The sequence below is a fragment of the Gobio gobio genome (genome assembly GCF_949357685.1).
Source record: "Gobio gobio genome assembly, chromosome: 14".
In the NCBI taxonomy this organism is placed as follows: domain Eukaryota; kingdom Metazoa; phylum Chordata; class Actinopteri; order Cypriniformes; family Gobionidae; genus Gobio; species Gobio gobio.
In genome coordinates, this window is record NC_137107.1 from 42,659,020 (window position 1) to 42,684,803 (window position 25,784).

Here is a 25,784-nt window from a genome sequence, read left to right on the forward strand (position 1 = left end):
ACATTCGCTGACGCTCCCCTCTGGCCTCCCGTAGTTCCGAATGGGCTCAGCCTGCGCCCCGTGCATTTGCCATAGAGATACACAAACAACAAGGACAGTGTCATCTTATAACATAGTGTCATTCGTAATTGGTTCGGTCAGTCGCAGAACAAACAATACCCCGCTGCAAAGTGTGTTTTAAGTCTGAACGGAACCGCGCTACTCGTTTGAGCTGCGTGGACGTTTTTCAGCTCGGAGCAATAATAGACAGCGCAGCGGAAGCTCACACTGAGTGTCACACGGGCCAATCTCGTGACACCATTACTACACAGCGCTGGGAGATCCAGTGAGAGCGTTTGAATTCACCACAGAATTAATAACATCGCTACTGTGAGATCTAGTGGAAGCGTTCGGCACAGTATTATGTTATAAACCACAGATATAAGATCAAACACAGCTGATGTGGAAACCAGACAACATGAGCGAGGATCAGGGGCACATGGATTTAATGGATTTGATGTTGTCATTATTCATCTCAGGGTTCGTGAAACCTTTAGAGATTAAAATTCAAGCACTTAAGGGTTTTCAGGAGCTTCACACTTTTTCCCAGCACTTCAAAGCTCCAAATATTTTCCAATTTTAATGTAATTTTTAATGTGATGATTTGTAAAACCAAAAGGGTATTGTGGAAGAAATAGGCGAATGTTTTTTTTTTTATATATATATATTTTTTTTTATATATACAATTCCTTTAATAATCACTGAAGCTTTTGGTCAGTTCAGTGTGAGACTATAAAAGAACAATGGTAACCTATATTTAGTAAGAGCAGACTAGATTTTTTTGCACATTACTTTTGTTAATAAAGTAATAAAATTTTGTTTTATCTGCATATCAATTCATAAACCTTTGATATGTATTGTATACTGCAAAACATATGGTGCCTATATATACACCGTGGAATAGTCAAGGTTTATTCACATGCTGAAAGTTTTGGACCCCAGGTATGTGCTACCAAGCCGCAAATATTTTTAAACAATATAAAGTTATAACTTGTTTTGAACAATTTCTTTATCTGCAGATTGATTTTAAGTAGGAGGGAAAAAATCGATTTAAATCGTAAATTGGATTTTTTTGTGAAAAAAAATCTGTTATTCTTTTTTTAGGCCATATCGCCCAGCCCTATTTATATGATGAACTTTTATTCACATAAACATTAATCTGTGAACATGAACAGAAACTCAGCCGGACCTGCTTGATGCGCAAGAACAAACCTTATTGGTTCTTGTGGAAGCTCAAACGTGTTGTGTAACACAAGATTGAAACTCGTTGGTTCTTGCACGTCAAGCAAACATTCTTTTTTACCTCAACTGATGTGTGAGTTGATGAATGTTTATATGCGAGTCAAAGGCTAAATTCCATCTGTTCATCATATAAAGTGATCGTGTCTCTTTAGAAAGTTTTGGACTAAACCGCTCAATTCATATGGATTAGTTTTACGATCTCTTTATGAACTTTTTGAAGCATCAAATACCCCTTTTCCACCAAGGCAGTGCTAGAGCTAATTCAGAGCCAGAGCTAGTCCTAGTTCATAGTTGGTTCGACTGAGGAGCCTTCTAAGAACCGGTTTGCTTTTCCACCTGCTTAGAGCCACAACAGAGCCATGTCTTACGTATACGTCACTGTATACGTCTCATCTCTCTCAGCAACACTAGTGAGGCAGCGGCAGTGTTGCCAAGTCTGTGGTTTTGCTGCGGGCTGTTTTTTCATGTCCGCGGGATGAAGCGACCCCAATATTATGTGATATTTAGCCCCGGGAATGCGAATTTTAGTAGGCAACCATGCCAAAAAACATATTTTACCCCCAAATGGAACGCGATTGGGCTTGTTTTGAGTAGCAATTGGGCGGGTTTTGATGTGAAAACCTGGCAACCCTGGGCAGCCGGAAACACACACCAGGCTTGTTCGAGATGCATCGTCACTGCGCAGACGATCAGCGTATGATATAGGCTTGCTACGATAGTCGGTGTTACCGGTGTCCAGACTCAACACCGGTTACATCACTTGCCCACCGTGACACCGCCCACCGTCTTTTTGATTTTTTTATAGTAATAAAATAATTTGGTTCAGTTAGAGAACAGACAATACAAATAAAAATTGAACGTATCTGCTTAATAAAGCAGGATCCGACCGTGAGTCTCGGCAGCGGCAGGAGTCATTCATCAGATTTAAGAGTGAGTAGCTGACTGAGATGATCGCGGAAGATTTGATTTCAGAGCGAAACGTAAAAGCGCCTATTTAACGGAGTTTGTCATTTGCTTTCTTGTTGTGTTTTTCATTAAAAATAATAGGCTAATGAACCCACAATTCAAGCAACCCGCAGCCAAATTGGCGCTAATTCAAAACCGAAAGGAAAATATGCACGGCCGCACAGAGCGCGCATTGTTTACTTTCGCCTGGCTCCGCGTGCGAGCCTCCGCGCTACGCTGACTGCGCGCATTTATTTTTGCCGCGCGCACCCTCAAGCTCGTGCGGGCGCGTTGAGTATAAACACGGCTTTACGGACGAACTGATATTCATTCATGGCGTGCATCTCAATCATAGACTGATCACTGCTTGATCAGTGCCCTGACTACTGAACTAGGGAACTGATTGAGACGCACCCATGGCCTCACAGAGCGCGCATTTACGAGCTGTCATTCATGGTGTGTGCGCACTGGCGCGTTTTCAGTTCAGAGCGGTCGTGTGCATGTTACTTTCGCTTAGATAGAATTAGTGATTTAAAAGCCTCCGCCGGTGTTACCGGTATTACCGGTGTTGTCACACATCAATTAACCGGTGGGAAAATTTCCTCACCGTCACATCCCTAGTATGATATAAAAAAAAACGCATGAGTGAATCAAAAGCATAAGGAGTCATATGCTCTCGCTGGACTCGTTATCATACGGCGATCGGTCTCTGCACAGCACCGCTGTGAACAAGCCATCCATCAACAATGCAAACGTTGCGTTACTATTCATTCACATGGCTTTACGATCCTACATCGGCATCAAAACACAACGCAAACACAGCGAATCCAACGCATTCATGCAGTTCGCCGTAATTTGTATTGACGGAGATTACAAACAAGCAGCAGCTGTTAGCTCCATTAGCTGCTATTTCAAACATGGCGGATCTCAAGTTTGTGTTGGTCTTGTTGACCCCGCCCCCAGCGCCTGACTTAATCGGTTCTTACTTCTAGCCCTGTTCTAGCCCAGCAATGTTTTGGCGCTACTTAAGAACCACTTTTCCTGGCTCGGAGCTGGGGCTTTGGGTGTGGAAACACAAAGAACCGATTTGAAACTAGGCTCTGGCTCCGATCTAGCTCTAGCTCTGCTTTGGTGGAAAAGGGGTAAAAGATCAAAGTGGTAGTTGCGTGTCAATGGAGGGACAGAAATCGCTCAGATTTGATTAAAAAAAGATCTTCATTTGTGGTTTGGGACGACATGAGGGTTGAGTAAATTATGACACTGTTCATTTTGGGGTGAACTAACCATTTAAATGAGCTTAATAAATTAACAAGTTGCGATGAAGTAATCCTCACTAGTGTCATGACAAATTGGCTAAACAAATTATCGGTGAAAGTTTCAGCAGAAATTCCATTATAACCGTAATAATCATAACCAATAATATATCGGCTGCCAATATATCACGCAACTCTACTTTCAGGTTGAACGACCAATCTCGAGCACCCCCAATGTTGCAGTAAGGACGGATTCGGGACCTCATCAAGGATCACCCACCTCGACATTGATGCCAACTAGCCAATTGAAGCGGCGCAAGGAGTTTTACCTTAATTCTCTTCCCACTTCGCAGACATGTACTCAGAACTCGGCACCGGACGATGGATTTTCATTGTCTCAAATTCGCCTTTCTTCGCCAACTCAGTCGTCCAAGCTCTCCTTGTCTTCCCAGAGAGTTTCCCAACTCAGAAGCTCCTCACAGGCCTCCCAGACAAAAAAGAAGTCTCGGATGGGCTTCTAAAAATCTGGCTCCAAACAAGGAATGCTGCAAGGCAAGTGACCTACTTTTTGTGCGGTGTCAAATGTTTGGGTACTGTACGCAGGCGGGATGTGTTTTAACAAGGAACTCGAGCCAATGTTTCTATAGCGAGTGTGTATGTGTGCATGAGTTGCACGAATTTTTGTAATGAATAGCAAATGCTGACTGTTTGAACCAATTAGAGCGTACTAGTGGTCTATAGATCGGTCCACTTGATTTTGTGGCACTTGAGTTTACAAAACTCGTATAATGTCTGTAGAGGAAAACCAAGTTTATTACTTGACTTTCCAACCATATTCAAAAGTGTCTTAAAATGTTTGCTATGTGGTATTCTCTAGTCTAGTGTTACTTGAAAAATGTCTTCACAGTATGTAGTGCATTGTGTTTTGAAATGGATCCCGTGGAATTTTTATGGCATGTTGCCCACTTGTTTCTCTAAGGGAACCGAAGGATCATTTCCAGCTGGTGAAAACTGACTTGACATGGTTTCTTTCTAGTGCACTGGTTGTTTCTCATAAGAACGAGTTCCTCTTTTTTTGAAAATGTCAATCGCATAGCACCAGGCAGAATTGCATCATGCACTTGTTGTTTGTAGGGGTTTAGATCGGCTGATAACATGACGTTGTTGTGGTTGACGAAGGCATGGTGAAGCCACTGTATTGTGTTGTTGTTGTGTGAAATTCAGCGGTTTACAGCATCTGCTGGCTGTTTACCATTTTCTGCGTGTGTGGAATAGTTGAGGCTCTTGGGAACAGAGAACCAATTGAGGTTGAGCTGATGTTCATGATAACCCAACTAAGCAAAACAGGAGACATTGAGTGAATTTCAAAATAGCTTTTTTTTTTTTAATTGTGAATGTTTTTTTGTTTTTTATATATATATATATTACCATGACAAAAATAACAATAAGTTAATATCTACAAGAAGCTATACAGAACGTATATGCACTTTTTTTTTTTTTACATTGTACAAATTTACATTTTTAGGCTTTTTTTTGTTGCACTTTTTCAACATACAGTATTTGTCTTCATACATCGGCTAAAGTGAAACTTGTACTAAATTGGCAAGTAGGTTAACATCATCACACTCAAACATACACACAAAAAAATAAACAATCTGCTTTTTTTCTCTCCCTGTGAACTCGATGCACACCTTGGTAAATCTCTGACTCCATGACCTCAGAGAGGCGGCAGTTCTGCAGGCACGCAGCTTTCCCGCTGGCACACGCTAACAATCATATTACAAAACTCAAAGTACAAGTCCTAAGTTGTTCTATAACAGTCTAGTGTACCTTGGATATGTCATATTGAGCAACCTGGAATGTTGACAAATCCTAACATGCACCAACTACTATAAACGCTAAGGCTACATTTTTTTGTTTTTTTTGTTTAACTTTTTAGCTGCCAGTGTTGTGCAGTGCAGAATTAACACAAGTCATCAAGAGAGACGTTTACAGTATGTGGACTGGCGTTTTGTAAAGCCATAAACCAAGAGGTTTAAAGTACAATTCTGATATTTTGGACTCGTTGGTTTCATTGAACCCAGGCACAATGGCACCTCGCTGTACAGCATTAGGTTTACAGCCAGGAGAGGTCTGTGACATCATCGTGAAAGATGACAAGGAAGCCATTGAGATCGTTATTTGGCGGTGTGGCGGACACATCTCCATTGGTGATTGTGCTCCTTGGCAAGTGGTTTAGAGCGAACTACTCTCTGCAGGCACGGGACCGGAAGTTGGAGGGGAAGTAGGGTCCTTCGGCGTCGCTGCCCAGCGAGCTGCTCAGACTCTCTTCCCCAGAGCTCAGGTCTTCACTTGAATCCTCACTGTTGTAAGAGGAACGAACACAGTCAGAATTTTGTTACAGATGCCCCTGAAATCATTAGTCATTTGTTTTGGGAATCTCCTAAGGTGCAAATTTTTTTTTTGAGAGGACTTTTTGATTTCGTTTTTTACAAAAGGAAGCCATGGTTGTTCATTTTGTAGAAGCTTTATGTGAAGTTATGGTAATTTTAATAATTATGTTTGGTCATTTATTAGATTCATGAAGTCAAATGGCTTGGACCAAATGCCTAAACTTGATTAAAACATCAAGACAATAAAATGTATTTGGGAACCGTATCTAAAAGTAAAATCTTGAAAGCTATACAAATTATGCAGTCGTTTCAGAGATGCTAGTTTATTTTTAGTAATTCTGTGCTTTTGTCATTTTTAGTTTTTATTCTATTAGCTTTAGTTTGCTTTTAAATAGTTATATTTATAGTCATTTTAGTACTTTAGTTATCTGGCCACATTTCTACGTTTTTCATTGAATATTATGCAAATGGTTTCAATCAAGCTGGAATATTTCTTTCTCCTTCTAATCTATTCTATTGATTTTTCTTCCCTTCTATATACCCATGGCATGTTTGGTGATGTAATTGTTTTGTTTTTTTTGTTGTACTGGCCACACCTCGCACGCCCGTCTCTTACTCACAGGTGATGCTGCACAACCTGTGTCCTCTTTGTAAACACATTATTCTCTACCCACATTCCATAGCTGCGCCTACCTTGACGTGTATGCATATCTAACCCATTAGTAGTGAGTCCCGTCTGGATTTTCAGCCTGTAATCAGCTGTGTCACTGAGTCTTGGGAATGACTTATTGCTCCTGGCGAATAAACATGCTTGGGTTGGTTGCTGGGACGTGACTAATCGTTCATAGTTATCAACTAACATGGTAAGGACACCTGATAGTAAGACGTTGGGTGGGGCGTACTGAAAGAACTTCAGCCTGTGCTGACGGGGTTGTGACGTAAGTGGTGTGTGTAAAAGAGTAACACACCAAGGTTAAGTCATGTCGTGATGGGGAAATACTGTGATTGAACTGAAACCAGAAGTTGTGATGGAAAATTGCGCACATAGTGACAGGCGTACTCTACGTAAATCATTCCCAAGTATGTTTGGTTGCTGCTATTTCCTGATGTTTTAGACTTAAGTTGTAATCTGTAGAATATGGACCTGGAAAATTCAATCAATCGGTCACATTATAGTAATCAGTGTTGTTTTAGTATTATTTATATTATTTTATAGTATTTATTCATATCTGAAATTAGTTTTAGTAATTTTTCTTTTGTCTTTTTTTGTTGTCATTTTAGTACTTAAACTTGTTTTATTTTCATATCTAATACTTAAGTTTTATTTTATTTGAATTACAGAAGACCGTTTTGGTTCAATACTGTCAGGTTCTGCTATCACAGAAGATCATTTTGACTTGTAAATTTGCCCCATAGACCGTCATTGCAAACGTAACTGTCTGTTTTTTGTTTGTTTTGCAAACTGAAGGACATCTAAATTTTCTGTGGTAAACAAGTGTGATTGAAACCATCTGTATGTGGTTAAACCAGAATATTCATACTACTGATATTAAGATGAGTGTGAGACTAATGTCGTGTCTTTCCGCAGGTGAGCTGTTTACCTCTCGCTCTCGTCCCACGAGCCCTCTGGAATTGTGGGTAGCTCTGGGATGCTGCGGTAGCTGCTGTGCAAGTTCTGCGCTGTCCTCCGCGAGACGATCCACACCAGTTTCTTGTGGTCGGGTTTGGCACATTCTGGAGAGGAGTACTCTCTCATACACTGGTCAACGAGGCCACGCCAGCGCGCCAGGTCAGCCTTCGAGATCTGAGTAGGGCAACAGACATTGCTACATTAGACACCAGCTCTTACATAAGGACAGGGCACAGAGCCAGCGAAATTTCAGATGGGACCGACAAGTGTAAACCAATAGTCTGCTGGCGACAGGACACTTCTTTAAGTGCTTTGAATTTTTTCCTTTGGATGTTTGAGAGCTATTGCAACCAAAGGAATATTTTTTTAATCAATCAATTGTAAAGGATTCTTGTGCTGGCACTGTTTTGGTTCAAAATTGTCTGATTAAACTAGTTCACTCGACCAATCTGTGATATTCACTTTTTATTTCTTCCCTTTTTGAAAGGTTTTATTGTGGTACTCAGGCCATTTAAAAAGACTGACCTACTTCTGAGTATTTACCTTCAAGTGTGTTTGTATGCGGTGGGCGATCTCAAACAGATCCGCAGACTGTAAGGCCTCGATCTCAAGCATCAAGAGCGACAAGGCGAGCACCGAAGGCTAAAAGAAAGAGGGAATTCATCAGAATTCAAACTTCCACATAATTCACTTCCAGTATCTGTTTATTTGTTTTGAAGTAGTTCTTACTTTTGCTTTGGAGAAAACAATTCTGCATAGGCAGGCTTTCAGCTGGGCTTCCAGTTTGTCAAGATTCAGGATGTCTTTTCTGAAAGCAAGAAAAAGAGTTGGTCAGAGTGCATTAAATGTGAGCTTGCATTTAGTTACTGTTAGCTGAGCTGTTTGTCATTTGACAAGCTGTTCCTGTGTGGTCTAGTCAGAAGATTATCCTAGTTTCTGATGGCTGACAGCATTCACTGTGACCCATATACAGCAAAATGCTCCTATAGTGCACTTGCCAACTCTGTCTATCAACCTTCACAGGGCCAAGTTTCCTTTGTCAATCCTGCACATTTAAAAAGTTTATCTGGCTTTTGAGTTTGATCATGCCACCACCCGTTCTTACCTGTTGGACGTGTGCGAAAGTGCAATGGCGTGGTACAAATGCAGAAAGGTTAAGGCTGTGACGGCTTTGAACTGGAAGTTGAGTTTCTCTGAAATGATCTTCTCCATTCGGCTGAGGTCCGAGACGGTAAACTTGCACTGGCTGATGCGAATGAGCTCGTGGCTGGACGAAATATTGCATTCCTCTTCGGTCGCTCGCGCGGCGATGTGGAGGCAGCCGATGCTGATGCAGGCCAAATACTTGGACTGAACCTTTACGCAAAAAACACCACCGATCAGTTATACCAGAGAAGATGTCATGCGGTACATGTTAATTGAAATCGGTTATAATTAACTGGTTACCTTCATCATAGCTAGAAACCTGTCCAGCAGGTTAACGGCTAGTACAAAGGTCTGAGTGCTGTAACCGAAGAAACTGGTCAAACTCCAGAGATCTTCCACTCGAGCATCTCGACATTTGGCTGAAACTCCATTACCGTTCTGTGTGCACAAGGAGAAATAAGGAACATTTCAAGTTAAAACTGTGATTTGGTCTAACATATTGTTAATTGGACCGTTAAAGTGATGGTTCACCCAAAAATTCAAACCTCAAGTTGATCCAAACCTGTACGAGTTTTTCTTCTGCTGAACACAAAGAATTTGGAAGTCAAAGAATAATAATATGGAAGTCAAAGGGACCCATCAACTGCATGGTTACCGACATTATTCAAAATGTTTTCCTTTGTATTCATCAGAAGAGAAATTCATACAGGTTTGGAACAACTTGAGGGTGAGAACATAATGACAGGATTTTAATTTTCGGGTGAACTATCCCTTTAAGAGTTGAGATGGTCGAGTTGTGTGTTTTTTTGTTTGTTTGTACATTTTACAAGTCAAATACAATGTAGAGAAATATTCTAAATTGCAATAACTGTTATGTTTTCAAATGTAATGTATTTTCACAGGAGTTAGTAAAACTAGTTTACCTCTTGGGTGGATTCGATCAAACTGAGACCCGTTTCCTTAGGCAGATAATGAACCTCCAGCTCCAAATTGCTCTTCAGCTCCTTCATCAGTTTGAAGGCCTCCATATTTTGTCTTTATCTGGGTTTCAAGTCTCCAAAGCACCTTTAAAAAGGGCATAAAAAAGTCAGTAAATTGAGTTCACCCAGGGCGGTGGGTCAAGGTTTTGCCCAGCCCCCCTCCGCTCAGCTGAGCCTCGGTGTCGGGTTTCGCTGGTTAACGCCTTCTTACAGCAGATCCAAACAAATAAATCGGACGTTTTCCGTCTGAGATGTGCAAATAAACGTGGAAACGTTGTTTTTAAAACGCTTTAACTTGAATATTAAGCCTAGAACAGCATCGAAAGTGAATGTCATCCAGCGGAGCTCAGTTGATCCTTCAGCTGGAAAATACCTCGACCAGAGGGGGAGGGGTTTAAATCTTTACACTGCTGTACAGTGTATGTTTTTAACCTCAGATTATGTACGGGTTATTTGATTATTACAACATAACATCGGGTACTGTAACATTTTACGGATCAATCTATTCGACTCAGAAGAATAATACAGAAATTGACTTCAAATTCTACATGTAACGTTACTGGCTTAGAAAGTAAACATCAAAGACGACCAAAAAAACGATATTCGGTCATTCCAATATAATAAATCTATAACTTACATTAAAGACATGCACAAATGGTCGATACAATACCATTTAAAACTATAAGAAATATACAAATCTGACGTTAGTCGAAATCTAGTCCATAAACACCAGCATAACCAAAGATCAAACCTATTTTCAGAATAATAAAAAAACAACTAGAACATTTAAACAGTGACAGTCCGTCTATACGGATATTTGAAAAGGAAACCAACATGTTAACGTCAATTCTTGAAGATAAGATGAATAAAGGTGAATTACCAGAGATGTTAAAAGGACATATTGTGTTTGTGTATCCGAGTCTTTCTTTCGTCTGTTTTCTCTGCTTCTCTTTCCTTTTGTTGATGTTGAATGTAGCTCCGCCCCTCTGGGCCTGGCACGTACGGAACGTAAGTATCTCTGTTTAGATGCATTTTATGCAGTTTATAACGGGTACTTTTGTCATTCCTGCACTTGGTTGAGTGTATGTGATGTTATTTCATCTTTATGAAACGTCTGTTTTAAATATTTCATGTTGTAGAACATACTAGCGTAGTTTTAAAGCGCTCGGTGTTTTAAGATACTGACAGTCGAACCGACCAATGGAATCGCCCGAAGATGTAGCGTTCAAATAGTCCGCCCAAAATTCTCGGCGCTCATTGGCTGCTGGGTTCCATGTAGACGCCGACCGTTGGTTGGACTCGATAGCTTTTCCTGCACTGTGAATGGTTGTTGCTGGGTTTGTTTTGACAGGGTTGCCAAGGGGCAGGAAATGTAGTACAAATGCATTCCGAATCCTCTTTCATATGTTCATTTTGTGATGAGTTTCTGTGTTTTCCAATTAAAAAATAGCCCTTTTCTCTTCAACAATCATTAAACGAGTTATTTACATTTTAGTTGAATGTTATAGCAGATGCTAGTGAATTTGTTACAATGAATTGATGCGTGAAAGGTGAAAAATATTCCATTAGGTCCGAGAAATGACCGTATCAGGCACATCGAATTTAATAATAATGATAATAATACTATTTTTTTATGAATGCTATTAAAATGTAAATTTTCTCTTTAACACACACACACACACACACACACACACACACACACACACACACACACACACACACACACACACACACACACACACACACACACAACACAACACACACACATATAACATGTACACAACACACACACACACATATATAACATGTACACAACACACACATATATAACATGTACACAACACACACACATATATAACATGTACACAACATACACATATATAACATGTACACAGCACACACATATATAACATGTACACAGCACACACATATATAACATGTACACAACACACACATATATAACATGTACACAACACACACACATATATAACGTACACAACACACATATATAACATGTACACAACACACACACACATTTATAACATGTACACAACACACGTACACAACACACACATATATAACATGTACACAACACACGTACACAACACACACACATAACATGTACACAACACACGTACACAACACACACACATATAACATGTACACAACACACATACACAACACACACATATATAGCATGTACACAACACACACACATAACATGTACACAACACACATACACACCACACACATATAACACATACAACACCACACACATATATAACATTCAACACACACACACACACACACACATATATATAATATCCGTTATTGAAAAGGATCTATAGATGTTAGAATATTTGAATTGATTCATTTACATTTTATCTCCTTAATATTTCGTTTGTACGTTGTTTTATGTATTTCTGTGTCATCTTGAGACTGTATTTGAATGTAGTCCCTACAGTACGATCTACACTCAAAACCCTTCGCCAGAGAAAGTAGTCCTTTCATGACACTTACCGAATTCAAAATAATTTCCGTTCATAAATGAACATCTGACTCCATCTACATTAATTTGCTGTGCTTTTTAGTATTTTTAACCGTTTATAATCTTTCTTAATATTTTTTTTATTTATGAGAATGTTTTAGGTGGAGGTTCCTGTGTACGGTGAGGAGTTTGGCGGAAGGTTCTCCTTCCCTTCTCAGTCTCCTCCTCGGAAGTAGACGTCCGTCTATATTCCGTTCATTTTATTTTTAACATCAGTTCGGAAATATCCCTTTTAGATTTTTAAAACCCACACCAAATTTTACCTCAAGCATGGAGGCGAAGCTGGACGCTTAAAAAGATGGCTGATTCCGATTTGCTCCTTTATTTTACCTCCGTTTAATGGACCGGATGATCTGCGTTTCCCACAACCTTGCAGGGGAGGTAAAGAAATCTTAACCATTTCTAAGGGCTTTTATAGACAGATTTGTATAATTTCACTTAATGAAACCAGCGTAAATGGATATTACGATACCTATAAAATACTACATTTGTGTTTTTGGTGTAGCTAGGTGTGTGTGTGATTGCATGTATACTGATCTATTACTGTGTAGCTAGTCCGCTAACACATATCTAATGTAAACTGCGTCAACACTATTAACATTTCATACTGAGCTGTGATAAGGGGTTTTGTCGTGTTTAAAGGCATTGTTTACACTAAACTGTACAGGTGTTGTACAGCAGTATTGCTTCTATATAACAAGAATGGGACACTGAATTAATTCTCATTTGTCCTCAATTCAAATGGCAAGTGAAACCACCATCAGTCCAGAGCTGATTTATAGTAAATGTTTTTTTTTTTTAACGTAAATTGTTCTTGATTTGGTATTCATTGTAACATTAGGAATAACTATGATGGCATATGCAGTATATGTGTAAATTAGTGCTGTCAAATCGATTAATCGCATCCAAAATAAAAGTTCGTGTTTACATAATGTGTGTGCTGTGTATAATTATGTATATACATAAATGTGTGTGTATTTATATATATATTTAAAAAATATTTGCATGTGTTTATACTAAATATATATTTTGTTATTAAAATATAATTATAAGCAGGTTGGATAAAATACTTAAAGTAAATGCATTTGTCCTAAACTGTGTTTTTAAATGTGATTAAAAAATAGACTTGATAATAAATCAATTCCCAAGGCAGCCCAGACATCCCTTGGAATTTATGACAGACTATGTTTGATATGTTTTGTGTGTTCTGCGCTCAGGTAGCTGTATCCAGTGGGGAGGTAGGCTTTTCCAGGGTGCGTGATGAAGTTCACCCAACCCTTGGAAAGCCGGAAGCTGTCATCTCTTCTAGAGAAGGCAGTTTCTAGGGAAGCCAAACTATGGAAGGTTTACGTGCCAAAGAAACCTACCAACCAGGTGAGTCTGTCAGCTGATATCTCTGGTTTGTGAGGTATGACAAAACCATGTTTACATAGTGGGAGGCAGATAGTTATGAAGAGAATTTAATTTAGTTTCTGTCTAGGTACAGTGTGAATATTAATGTTGCGATGTACCATCATCATCATTATTATGTACTGTAATTTCGAGGCCTGAATTTCAGAAGATTTAGTATTTATGACTTGCCAGAATTTTGTAGACACTGGGAAGCAGTTTTATGAGGCTGTTTATCTCTAGATACTGATGTCTATTGTGACTATATATGGTGTGTTTGTGTCTGTTACACTCATATATGTGACAGTGTCAGAGGTCTGCCACACAAACCGATCCTGATGGGAACTATGGCACTATGGTTTTATAAATTTGAGTTTGCTTTTAGTGAAGTAGTAATTAATGAAAAACAAAATGCTTTACTATTAGGGGTGTAATGGTACACAAAACTGACGGAAAACTGACAGCAGGGGAGAGAACTAAATATTAAAGGGCTTTTTTTTTATTTAAATTAAACAGTGGTTTACTGAACAAATTGTGTTTGTCCTTAAATGAATTCAATTATAACTAAGTATCTCTGCTAATGCTGTAAAGTGTAAACTATATAGGGAGCCCTTACTTGCACACTATAACATTAAAGGCTAGTTAGCCTAAATTCAGTTGCTATTTACTTGTAGATATAATAATCAACACTCAAATAATAACTCATTGTATGCAAACATTTAAACTTCACATCAGGCAGTTTTTGCATTAACTTCTAAATCTAATTAAAAAATTGTTATTACTCCAATTCGTTGTTGAAATATAATCATTTAAACACAGTGTCTGTCATTTTCATGACCGATTAATTTAAACATACATGAAATAATCAAGACATCACTAACAGGTTCAGTAGAATATAATGAATATATATAGCCTAATAGGGTGCATATATTTAGCCAAAGAGTTGATTTCTCTAGTAAACTAACAGCTGTGGACACTGAATGACTTCTGAGGTAAATGTGATGCTACGTGACATTGTTTTTAAGCTGTTTTATTGACGTCTTTCTGAGGTTGAAACACTGATTGGGCAATTAAACAACATTTGATACCTTTCAGTAAGTTGTAAAGTATCCTCAACATACCTTCAGATGTTGATTCATGTTTATTCTCTAGGAAGAGATGATCGCTTTCACTCGCGCTGCCACTTGAACTGACGCGCATATACTGTGTGGTCTGTCACGTCACATTAAATAGCGTCAAAACGGCATTTATCGTTTGAATTTCAGGATAAAATGGACTGAATACTTCATATGTTCATGTGGGAGCTCAGATTGAAGTGTGTTCCGCTCGTAAAACAAGCTGACTGTAAACTGTTAAAGATTGCAGTCGGTACAGTTTCTTTACACACTTGTACCGAAACGGTTTGGTACGAATACGAGTACCGTTACACCCCTAATTACTATTATAAATAAACATCTGTGCATCTGAGTCTACTTGGATTGACACTACAAGCAGCTTTGATTTGGATTTGACAGTATGGGTTGTTTTGTGTTTGATTGAATGTGTTTTTTTTTCTTTAGGATACAGATATTTCCCCTGAAAAGCGTGATGAGGCCGTCCGGTGGTTGAGGGATGTGCATTCCCAGCTGAAGCTCTATCCAGAGACCCTCTGCCTGGCCATCGGCATTCTGGATCGCTTCCTCTCTGCCATTAAGGTAATGTTTAAAAAAGTCTGACCGGTCAAGGTCTCCTGTCCCAGTCAATGATTGTGGTTTTATGGCATTTTCCATTTATACAGCTGTCCATAACAGGTTTTAGCTGGTCTAATTGCGGCCCATGATAGGGACTTCACATAATAACTCCTATTTTTAAAAACAATTATAATAATGTTCTCGATTCTACGTTTCACCTCTGTTAAAGCTTGTTTATTAATTTAGCTCATTCTTAGCATTGTGTGCGGAAAATATTGTGGCTCTTATGATACATTTCATATGATATTCCACTTTGATTTGTAAGGTGGGTAGGATAAAGCACCTACTAAATGCAGAAATGTGTCGGGTGCATTTAAATTGATGCATTTTGTGCAGTGTAATTTATGCATGTTTGAATTGTATGCAGTGTAATTTATGCATTTAAATCTATGCATGTATGCATTTTGTGCAGTGTAATTTATGCATTTAAATGAATGCATTGTAACTTGTGCACTTAAAGTTATGCATATGCATGTCATGCATTATAATGTATGCATTTAAAGTTATCATTTTAGTATGATTAGCATAATTGCATTCTTCTGTGCAGTGAACATTATTTTATTCTATTATACAACTTTTTACAGATAAAATTTAGGTGACTATTTAGCTTAGTGGTTTTATTATACAACACTGAATATTTTTTGCTCTCTTCTCTTTGTGCCATTTTCTTTTAGAACATCAGAAAACGTTCCTGAACATTCAAGGGCTGCAGAGGCAATTCTAGAATCTTTTTTATTTTTTAGATAGAAAGTGAAACTGCCTGCGACGTATTTTTAGATGCAGCTACATGGCAGTCACTGCAGATCTGATTTGTTCTTGTGCTTTGGCATTCGAGTGAACAGGAAATAAACACAGGAAGTTCTTATCTGTGTGAGAAACATTTGCCCTTACCTGTTGTGACAAATCATTATATACTAAACAAGTAGCAAGAAGAGTGGGGATATGTATCCAAACTACAAATTACATGTAATCACGACGCCAGGCGCAACGCAAATGTTTTTTTGCTAGTTTCAGCCCGACGCAGTTCTCATTTTCACGTCCAGAGCCACGTTGTTTAAGTAGAAAATGCCCTCACGCTCATCTGTTCGCCCATGGGCGTGCTGGTCTGAAAACAGGTGTGTTCAGGCGCATTGTTGGTGCGTTGCAATTTTGAGGCAACTGAAAACAACTGCGCCATTGACCAACAAAAACCTGGTCTAAAGTCAATAGGGCAGTATTTAAAGGTTGTGTTAGCAATATGTGCCTATAGGCGGGTGCACAACACATTTACACTCTGTTTATTACACACACACAGTGACGTGCAGCAGCACACAAATATTTTTAAATATTAAAAATAAAAGGATTCCTCTCTGGAGAAGCGTTCAGTCTTCCCGCTCGCAAATTCCGCCATGTAAATAGCGAATCCGCCATGGTGCGAGCGCAACTGGCTTTTAAAGGGAATGGGAGATGAGACTCTTGATTGGTTTATTGCACATTACGCCCAAAACACACCCATGACTCATTAAGAGAATAGGGACAACCCTTTTAGACCATGCGCCTGGCGTGCAGACTGTTCTTCTACTAGCAAAAGTGGATCCGCCCTAAGTGCACTTGCGCTGTGCACTTCAGACCATGCGCTTAGATTGTTAAAATAGGGCCCATAATGTAGTAAGCTTATTTATGACATTTTACAATATTATTATTAGCTTTTTTGTTGTTCCTTTAATTTGTTTTTATTGCATTTATTCAACATCTGAAGATAGCCTCAGATGCTGACGTGGCATTAAAAAAAAACATTACTACTACTACCTGTTGGGACAAACTTGCATACACAATAAGCAGTGCACGAGATGCATTATTGCAGTACCGTCACTGATCAATCTCTCTCTCTCTCTCTCTTTTTCAGGCCCGCCCTAAGTACCTGCGCTGTATCGCCATCTCTTGTTTCTTCCTGGCTGTTAAGACCAATGAGGAAGATGAGGTGAATGCAGTATTAATATGCCAATCCACGATCAGATGCATGGTCATCTTCGGTCATCATGGCTCTCTGTGGCTTTATCTATTTGTGTAGCAGTTCAGTTCTCCTGTGGGAAACTATGACCCTGGATGGAACATCTCTGATGTCACGGGGCAGATAAATCCCTTTCAAGTCTAAAATCAGCCCCAGTCTGATGGCCTTTTAGTAAAAACTGTCCTTTAGTGAGACTGAAGGATGACAAAACATTCCCATCAGCTGCTTGATGAAAGAACAGACAGTGAGACATTATCTGAAGGAATACAACAACTGAGATTTTTCCACTTAAAACACCAAAGATGGACTAATATTTAATCTGATTATTTTCTGGCAGCCCTTTTAAAGTCATTTCTGGCTAGAACTGACCATGTGATGTGGCTTAAATTTAGCGAAGCAATCACCACAATTAGTTCAGTTATGCCATTTCTGTACTATGTATTTTTGTCAACCAGTATGTTTGTGTTTTAATAATTCTGTGTGTTTCTGTGGACACCTCTGTGTGTGTAACTGTTTAATGTGTGTTTTTGCAGCGGATCCCGTCTCTGAGGGAGCTGGTGTCCAGCAGCAAATGTGGCTGTTCTCCGTCGGAGATCTTGCGGATGGAGAGGATTATTCTGGATAAGCTGAACTGGGACCTGCACTCTGCCACCGCACTGGACTTCCTTTACATCGTGAGTGCACTTCCTCTCTCTCTCACACACGCAAGATGCCACCAAACTTTGCAGCTTTACGTACAGATGGCAAACTTTGCTTCATACATATTCTGGGCTCTCTGAGAGTTTTGGTGATTGTAATTGACGTCTCCTTAATGTATGTATGTATGTATGTATGTATGTGGGTCAAAGACGAAATAGGGGTTTTCAAGCATCAAAAAAATAAATGTGTAATACAGCTTTAAATTTAGTTTTTTCCTGTACATTAGAATGTGTCCTGTTTAATTTTATATTTTCTTATAAAAAATAATGACTATCACACATTTTTTACCATAATTTACAGAAGACACCCACTAAAATGTCATTCAGTGTAACAATATTTATGTATCAGAAAATCTTATTAGGCATATTTAAAACAGGAATCATTTGATGGCATATTAAAGGACTCTATTTAAGTATCAAAGTCCAGCCCACAAATACTAATTAATTGTAATTTTTAAATCTTTATACTTTGCCACTATCCTTCAAACCACTAGGTTTACCCATTTGCCAGGAAGAAGTTTTTGTAAGGAAGTGAAAATCATTTAAAATAGAATAAAATTTTGTATGATCACATTATTTTATATATTTTAATGATTACAGGTTAGAATAAGTATATTGTTTAATTTTTTACATAAATATATCTGTTACACTGAATGAAAAAAGCATTACCCTGAATGACGAAATTCTACTTCAGCTTATATTGCAGGCCATAAGCTGGCCATCTATATCAAAAAATGAGCTTGACCAGTAAAGTTAATCACAATTATTCACAACATCTACTTATTTTTAAAAAATTCTAACAATATAAATGTTTTTTTGGCATTTCACTGAATGACGTGCGGTTTTGTAACTTAGATACCACACCATGAAAAGGTGGAATTATCAAATATTTAAGAGCAATGAATTCACTTTTCTGCAGCACCACATGGTCTTCAGGGGGCCTTGATGATGTCACAGACTGTCGAATGACTATCTGTTTTTTATATGATTTCAGAATGGCTTCTTGATCCTGTTACACTGAATGATCTCTTACAAACTGGATTTTCGGGACAAAAGTCCCCTGGTTATTTAAATACTTAAAAAAAATAAGTAAGACATAGTCTTTTTAATATAACACAGCCAACACATATTTGAAAATGCCAAGAAAACAAATATATTTTTTTACTTGTTATTTCATACATTTATTTAAAAATGTAATGGCAAAATCAAATTCCGGACCATTACGCTGAATGACAATTTTACACTTTGGAACATTATTTCCCCTAAATGTTGACATTTTATTTTGACAAAAGTTATTTGAAATAGTAAAGTAGACCGTTTACTTGCATTTAACATGTTTTTTATGTATATAAAATGACTTTTGTAAACATATTTTGATGCGGACACCAAAATTGTCACGTCTCGTCTTTGACCCATGTATGTATGTATGTATGTTGATGCTAGTAGTAAGAGAAATGAATTTAGATAGGTTTGCATCCTTATGTGGGTGTTGAGGAAGGATCCTCCTTGTTGGCATATTGAGGTTGCTGTTAATCTCCAGCTTTCCATGTGGGTGCTGAAGGACTGCCAATTCATCCGATCAAGTGCTGAGATGCAAAAATATAGATTTTTATCCACCCTTTCTCTCTTTGTAGTTCCATGCGATGGTTCTGAGCTGTAAGTCCGGGCGGCTGAACGTGGCGTTGTCGGGTCTGAACCCGTCACAGCACGTGGCTCTGCTCACCCAGCAGCTCTTCCACTGTCTGACCCACAATGCACTGCTGCCGGTGCGTGGCTCATTGCTGTCCCTCGGCCTCATCACGCTGGAACTGGAGAAACTCTGTCCTGATTGGCTCGCTCTCACTGTCGACCTGCTGCACAAATTACAGGTAAGAACTGAAGAAGTTCAGTGGCTCCAGATTGTGTTTGAATACATTATAATGTATGAGTCTTTTAAACAAATACCTTCCTGGGATGTCTAACATTAGTGTCTATAGGGTTGTCTATAGGGGCCAACTAGTCCTGAGATGATTTCCATGTGTTTTCATGATTTCCATGAGAGTGCTTTTTTTTAACACTGTATAGCCTGACATATGACATAATAGTCAGAAAAATCAAATGTTTTGAAATAGAACAAGTTATTTGATCCTTTAGACAAAATCTAACAAACAAATGTGTGTGTGTGTGTGTGTGTGTGTGTATATATATATATATATATCCGATCAGGCATAACATAAGACCACCTTCCTAATATTTTGTTGGTCCCCCTTTTGCTGCCAAAACAGCCCTGACCCATCAAGGTGGGATTGGATTGGACTTGTTTGTTCAGCACATCCCACAGATGCTCGACTGGATTGAGTTCTGGGGAATTTGAAGGCCAAGTCAACACCTCAAACTCGTTGTTGTGCTCCTCAAACCATTCCTGAACCAGTTTTGCTTTGTGTCAGGCGCATTATCTGCTGAAAGAGCCACAGCCACCAGGAAATACCGTTTCCTTAGGTTGGTGGTACGTGTCCAACATGGATGGCAGAAACCCAAGGTTTCCCAGCAGAACATTGCCCAAAGCATCACTGCCTCCGCCGGCGTGCCTTCTTCCCATAGTGCATCCTGGTGCCATGTGTTGCCCAGGTAAGCGACACACACGCACCCGGCCATCCACGTGATGTAAAAGAACATGTGATTCATCAGACCAGGCCACCTTCTTCCATTGCGCCGTGGTCCAGTTCTGATGCTCACATGCCCACTGTTGGTGCTTTTGGCGGTGGACACTGCATGTGCACCCTGACTGGTCAGCGGCTATGCCGCCCCATACGCAACAAACTGCGATGCTCTGTGTATTCTGACACCCTTCTATCCAAACCAGCTTTAACTTCTTGAGCAATTTGAGCTACAGTAGCTCATCTGTTTGATCAGACCACACGTGCATCAATGAGCGTTGGCCGCCCATGACCCTGTCGCCGGTTCTCCACTGTTCCTTCCTTGGAGCACTCTTGATACTGACCACTGCAGACCGGGAACACCCCACAAGAGCTGCAGTTTTGGAGATGCTCTGACCCAGTCGTCTAGCCATCACAATTTGGCCCTTGTCGAGCTTGCAAATTTTTTTTTTTTCATATATTTGATACTTCAGGCTTTTATGGCTCATATAGTTTGATATATCAACAACCTGCCTATCTCATAGCGTCTGTAGCCAGTTTCAAAAAACGTCTAAAGACACATCTTTTCCAGCAGCACCTGACCAATTAAAACCAGCACTTAACTAACTTAACTATTCTATTCATTGTTCTGTTTTTATATATATATATAAACCTATATGTACTGCGCTAGACTAACTGAGACTTATTACAGCACTTCAGGCTGTTGCCCTGTGTTTGTCTGATTGCTTCTATTGCTCTCATTTGTAAGTCACTTTGGATAAAAGCGTCTGCTAAATGATTAAATGTAAATATAGGAGAATATGGAGCTCATAATCAAGGATGAAAACTCAGCCAAAATATGAGATTTTTTTAACAGTTTAACAGAGTACTTGCATAAAATGCATATAAATATCAGCTGTCACTCTACCAATAATATTTCTTAGTAAGATGATATATATATGCTTCGTCTTATGATGAAAGCTCTGTAGTTTTTTATTCAGGGGGTCAAAACCATAGACTGTAAAAAATATGGACATGGTGTCCGTGACGTCACCCATAGGATTCTGAAGAGCAGTTTTGAAGCGTAAAGTAGGATCGAGCTGGCCAGCGCGTCATCGTGCGTCACTCCCAGATAATAGAAAATGGGCAAAAAGGCGGGACGTGGGCGGAGCTAAGGTGACGCGATGACTAACAGACAGCAGATAAATGGCTGTCCACCTGTCACTCAAAGTAGTCACGCCCTTAATTATGCAGAACTTTAAGGCTTTATATAATGTAAACGAATGAGTTATTAAAAAAAATCACCCCCCTCACAGTTGTCATGACGGGCAAAATTAGCCGTATAGACCAAAACATTGAAAATGTTTCTCAAAAGTCTGATGGATCATATTTAATACATTTTAACATGTTTTTTTTGTGGAAAATTATGCATGGATAAACAAGTAAACCAAAGCTGCAGTCCAGTAAGTGTTCATCTTGAAATATTACTAACAATATAGAAGCTTTTGTTCACTTTTTTTGTTACGTTTGTTCACCACAAAAAGACATGTGAACCACGACCTGAAGCTGGACGTTTTTACAATTATGCTTCGCTAAAAAAGTATAAACTATCAAGCAGATTTGATCATGTTGATCATTTAGAGGCTTTGCAAATTTGATACAGTAGTATTTATAGGTTTAAAAGAGTAAATGTGTATTGAATATTGTTTGTAAAATGAAATAATGTCGATTTTAGAGGGAAAAATCAGGTGACCAGATCCAAACATTTCCATTCAACAAATACGTAAAGTGCTCAGAAAGATCACATTGATCTGTGGTCGCATTGACATGGAGACTAAATCAAGTTTAGTGTCAGTCGCGTTTTGCGACGATCCAGTTATCTCATTATTCCTCAATCCCTCGTGCTACAGGGGCTCTTTTCATCCTTGATGTTCAGATGAACTCATCTGAACTCATCATCTATACATTAGAGCCGCACCAGCGTACATAATCTGTCTCACATGCTTGGGTTTCTGTAGGCTCTCTAACCCTTATCAAAACTCAAAAGAGGCCCGGTCATTCACTTCTCCAAACAAACTCCGTTATCTGTGCCAGCAGCTCAAAGCGAAAGAAGAAATAAAGACCTTTAAAAGTCCCTTGCATTACTGTAATGAGTGTCATACATTTACAGAAATTCCCAAAGTTCAGTTTTACGGTTCCATGTACCTTTAAAAATACAGGTTGTGAAGCAGTTTTCAAATATGAATAACTATGTATTGAAGATTGATGTCTTTTTATTTGATTTACACCATCATTCAAAAGTTTAGGGTTGGTAAGATTTAAAAAGATAAATGTATTTGACAGTAAAAACAGAAACATTGTGAAATATTGATAGAATTTTAAAGAATTGTTTTCTATTTGAATACATCTTAAAATGTAGTTTATTCCTGTGATCAAAGCTGAATTTTCAGCATCATTACTCGTCTTCAGTGTCACATGATCTTTCAGAAATCATTCTAATATATGCTGCTCAAGAAACATTTATGATTATTATTATTATAAATGTTGAAAACAAACTGTTTTTTAGGATTGTTTTGATTAATGGAGAATTTAAAAAAACGCATTTATTTAAAAATGGAAATCTTTTGTAACGTTATAAATGTGTTTACTGTCACTTTTGTGTCCTTTTATTTGTTGTAGAACTAACACCTATTTTTCCGCTTCCTCTTTTTCAGATCGACAGTTCTCAGCTGATTGGCTGTCGAGAGCTGGTTGCACGTTGCCTGTCCACACATATGGCTTCCCTGCCTCCTAACACTGTGTACATCTGCCATCCCCTACCGAAAGCTCGGGAGCCTCGGGACAGGGGAGTCCTGCCCACCTGGCAAGTCTCCTCTGCCCCGACAGCACCCTCTGACCCCAACAACCGCTCAAGCAAGTCCTCAGCCAAGCGGAAGGTGGAGCACATGGAGGTGGATGAGTATTTTGATGGGATCAAGCGCCTGTACAACGAAGAGAGTCCCCAGGAGGGGGCGCTCGCGTGCACGGGCGAAACAGTGGGAGGAGGGCAGAAGAATGCTGGCTCCTCCCCCTGCCCGCCTCTCCAACCGGTCAGAGAAACCTAGAGGAAGAAAACGCCTAAACAATCACACAACCACAGCAACCGTGTTCATCAGTTCACCTCAGAGCAAGAGAGAGGCCAAAAATACTAACAAAAAAAAACATTTCTGTGCATTATGCCATTTCATAACCGTTCGCTGAGCGTAAACATAAAAGGCTTGGAAAAAAGCCGGAAAAAAATCTAAATATAAAGGAAAAATGTTTGCAAAAAAAAGTAGGAATATTTTTCCCTCCATCTGTGGAAACTGATAGTTCCATTGTTCCTGTTCGTTTCTTTTTATATGTATTTCCTGTCATTTATTTCATCTATACGTTTCACCGTTGTATCTCCTTTTTATTTGTCAAACACAGCCCTCAATATTTCTGAGTGCTCTTACACACACATATATATGTATGTGTGTGTATATGCATGCATATATATATGAAGGCTGTGGTAAAAGAGTGGCATTTCTGAAGATGTATATTAGTTTTGTACAAATGTACACTCTCTTTCACAGCTGGGTCTAATTGCTCGTTGTGATACGCGTGTGTGTGTGTGTGTGATCGAATGTGTGTGTGAGTATTTGAAGGGTGATAATGTCCCTATCACTTCCTTAAACTGAGCATTAAAGATGAACTGGTGTAATCCATGGCATTAGATCACACATGGCGTGACTTAGTAGTTAGTAATGTGACTGTTATATTGAGTAGAACAAAATGCGTAAGATGCTGAACTAACAAAAAGCTTTAGACCTTCACCATTCCTTTGCTGATCATCATAACCTTCATGCGCTGTTCCTGCCGAAAGCTTTCTCTCCTGCTCTGAGGTGCTGAGGACAGTCCGGGCCGCTGCTGAGAAACCTCCCAACGCTCAAATAAATGAACATGTACTGAACTGATGATGTCTCTGCTGTCGTTTTTTTTCTGAGTTTGTGTGTGTGGAGAAACAATACTGTGTTCTTAACAATGAAATGTGATATTTCTACTGTCGAACTCTCTAACCAGGGAGAAACTGAGAGGTCATGGTTGTGAAACACAGGTCAGGCTTTTACGTCATCTGTATGTGATTTATGTGCTTTAGCTGATGGATGAGTTGCTGAAGAAAATGTGTATTCGGTTTCTCAAGCCTATGATGCAAGTAAGTGGAATTGGAAATGATTAGCTATTTATTCAAATTTGAATGTTAAATTACTAGAACTTCAATGTTTCATATAACCAGTTCAAACAGAAAAAAGTGGCATGTCTGCTTATTGCAGACAATAAAAAAAAATGCTGCAGGATATTTCTCCATCATGATCTTAATTTGCCTTGATTTTTAGTGCATGAATGTTTTAGTGGATGTCAGTTCTCAAGTTCACACGGGTGTCCTAGAAGAGGAACCACAGGTTCATCACATTAACTATGAATATGTTCTACCACAAGTTTCAGAACTTTGTGTCCTCATTTCATATTTAATCAATTAATACAACCATTTTACAAACAATACAACCGGACACATCTGTCTGTATTTAAAGAAATGCTACTTGTTTGATTTGTTTTTTAACCTAAAGTCACACTCTAAAAAATGCTGGGTTATTTTTTCAACCCAACCGCTGGGTTGAGAATGTTGGGTCATTTTATTGGGTTATTTTCTCAGTGTTGGGTTGTTTTTTGTGTAACCCAACCGCTGGGTCAAGTATACTGGCAGTTGAAACAGTGAACTCATTTTATATTTAATCAATTAATACAACCATTTTACAATACAATACAACCGGACACATCTGTCTGTATTTAAATAAATGCTACTTGTTTGATTTGTTTTTTAACCTAAAGAAATGAATATATGTTCACTACTCTCAAGTGCCCAAATAGCTACTTTCAGGTACCATAAATAAATGGAAAAATGTATACTTGTTCAGCCATTCGACCTATTTTTAAAACAACATTTAATGAAGTTCTAATAATATTTCACAATATACAGGCAACAGTATATTTTAGCAGTTTAAAATATAGTATAACTATTTGAATAATATAAGCAGGTTGTTTTCTATTGTAAGTATTATCATCACTAGAATTCAAACCAAGGTTTTTGATAGTTCATAAATATGTACACGGATAGATAGATAGAT

The 25,784-nt window shown here is 38.8% G+C and overlaps 3 protein-coding genes across 4 annotated transcripts in view; 2 read left to right on the forward strand and 1 right to left on the reverse strand.

Moving 5' to 3' along the window:
- The window catches only part of taf1c (TATA-box binding protein associated factor, RNA polymerase I subunit C), a 30,563-nt gene extending 22,615 nt beyond the window's left edge, over positions 1-7,948 (forward strand). For both annotated transcript variants that reach the window (XM_079835161.1, XM_079835162.1), the window contains 2 exons: positions 3,686-4,031; positions 7,461-7,948. In XM_079835161.1, the coding sequence (XP_079691287.1) occupies positions 3,686-4,000 (315 nt within the window). In that variant the 3' untranslated portion in view covers positions 4,001-4,031; positions 7,461-7,948. The remainder of the gene's footprint in view (positions 1-3,685; positions 4,032-7,460) is intronic.
- On the reverse strand, positions 4,839-10,602 carry ccng2 (cyclin G2). The gene is made up of 8 exons (XM_079835167.1): positions 10,509-10,602; positions 9,572-9,713; positions 8,949-9,086; positions 8,608-8,858; positions 8,232-8,310; positions 8,046-8,144; positions 7,474-7,676; positions 4,839-5,842 (listed from the first exon to the last, which is right to left on the reverse strand). Exons 2-8 carry the CDS (start codon positions 9,674-9,676, stop codon positions 5,725-5,727), a joined length of 993 nt encoding a protein of 330 aa, XP_079691293.1. The 5' UTR covers positions 9,677-9,713; positions 10,509-10,602; the 3' UTR covers positions 4,839-5,724.
- A 1,687-nt stretch (positions 10,603-12,289) lies between these two features.
- ccni (cyclin I) lies at positions 12,290-24,576 on the forward strand. Its single transcript, XM_079835859.1, has 7 exons — positions 12,290-12,557; positions 13,394-13,550; positions 15,125-15,259; positions 17,181-17,255; positions 17,819-17,959; positions 19,618-19,851; positions 23,313-24,576. Exons 2-7 carry the CDS (start codon positions 13,437-13,439, stop codon positions 23,700-23,702), a joined length of 1,089 nt encoding a protein of 362 aa, XP_079691985.1. The 5' UTR covers positions 12,290-12,557; positions 13,394-13,436; the 3' UTR covers positions 23,703-24,576.
- The last annotated feature ends 1,208 nt before the right edge of the window (positions 24,577-25,784 follow it).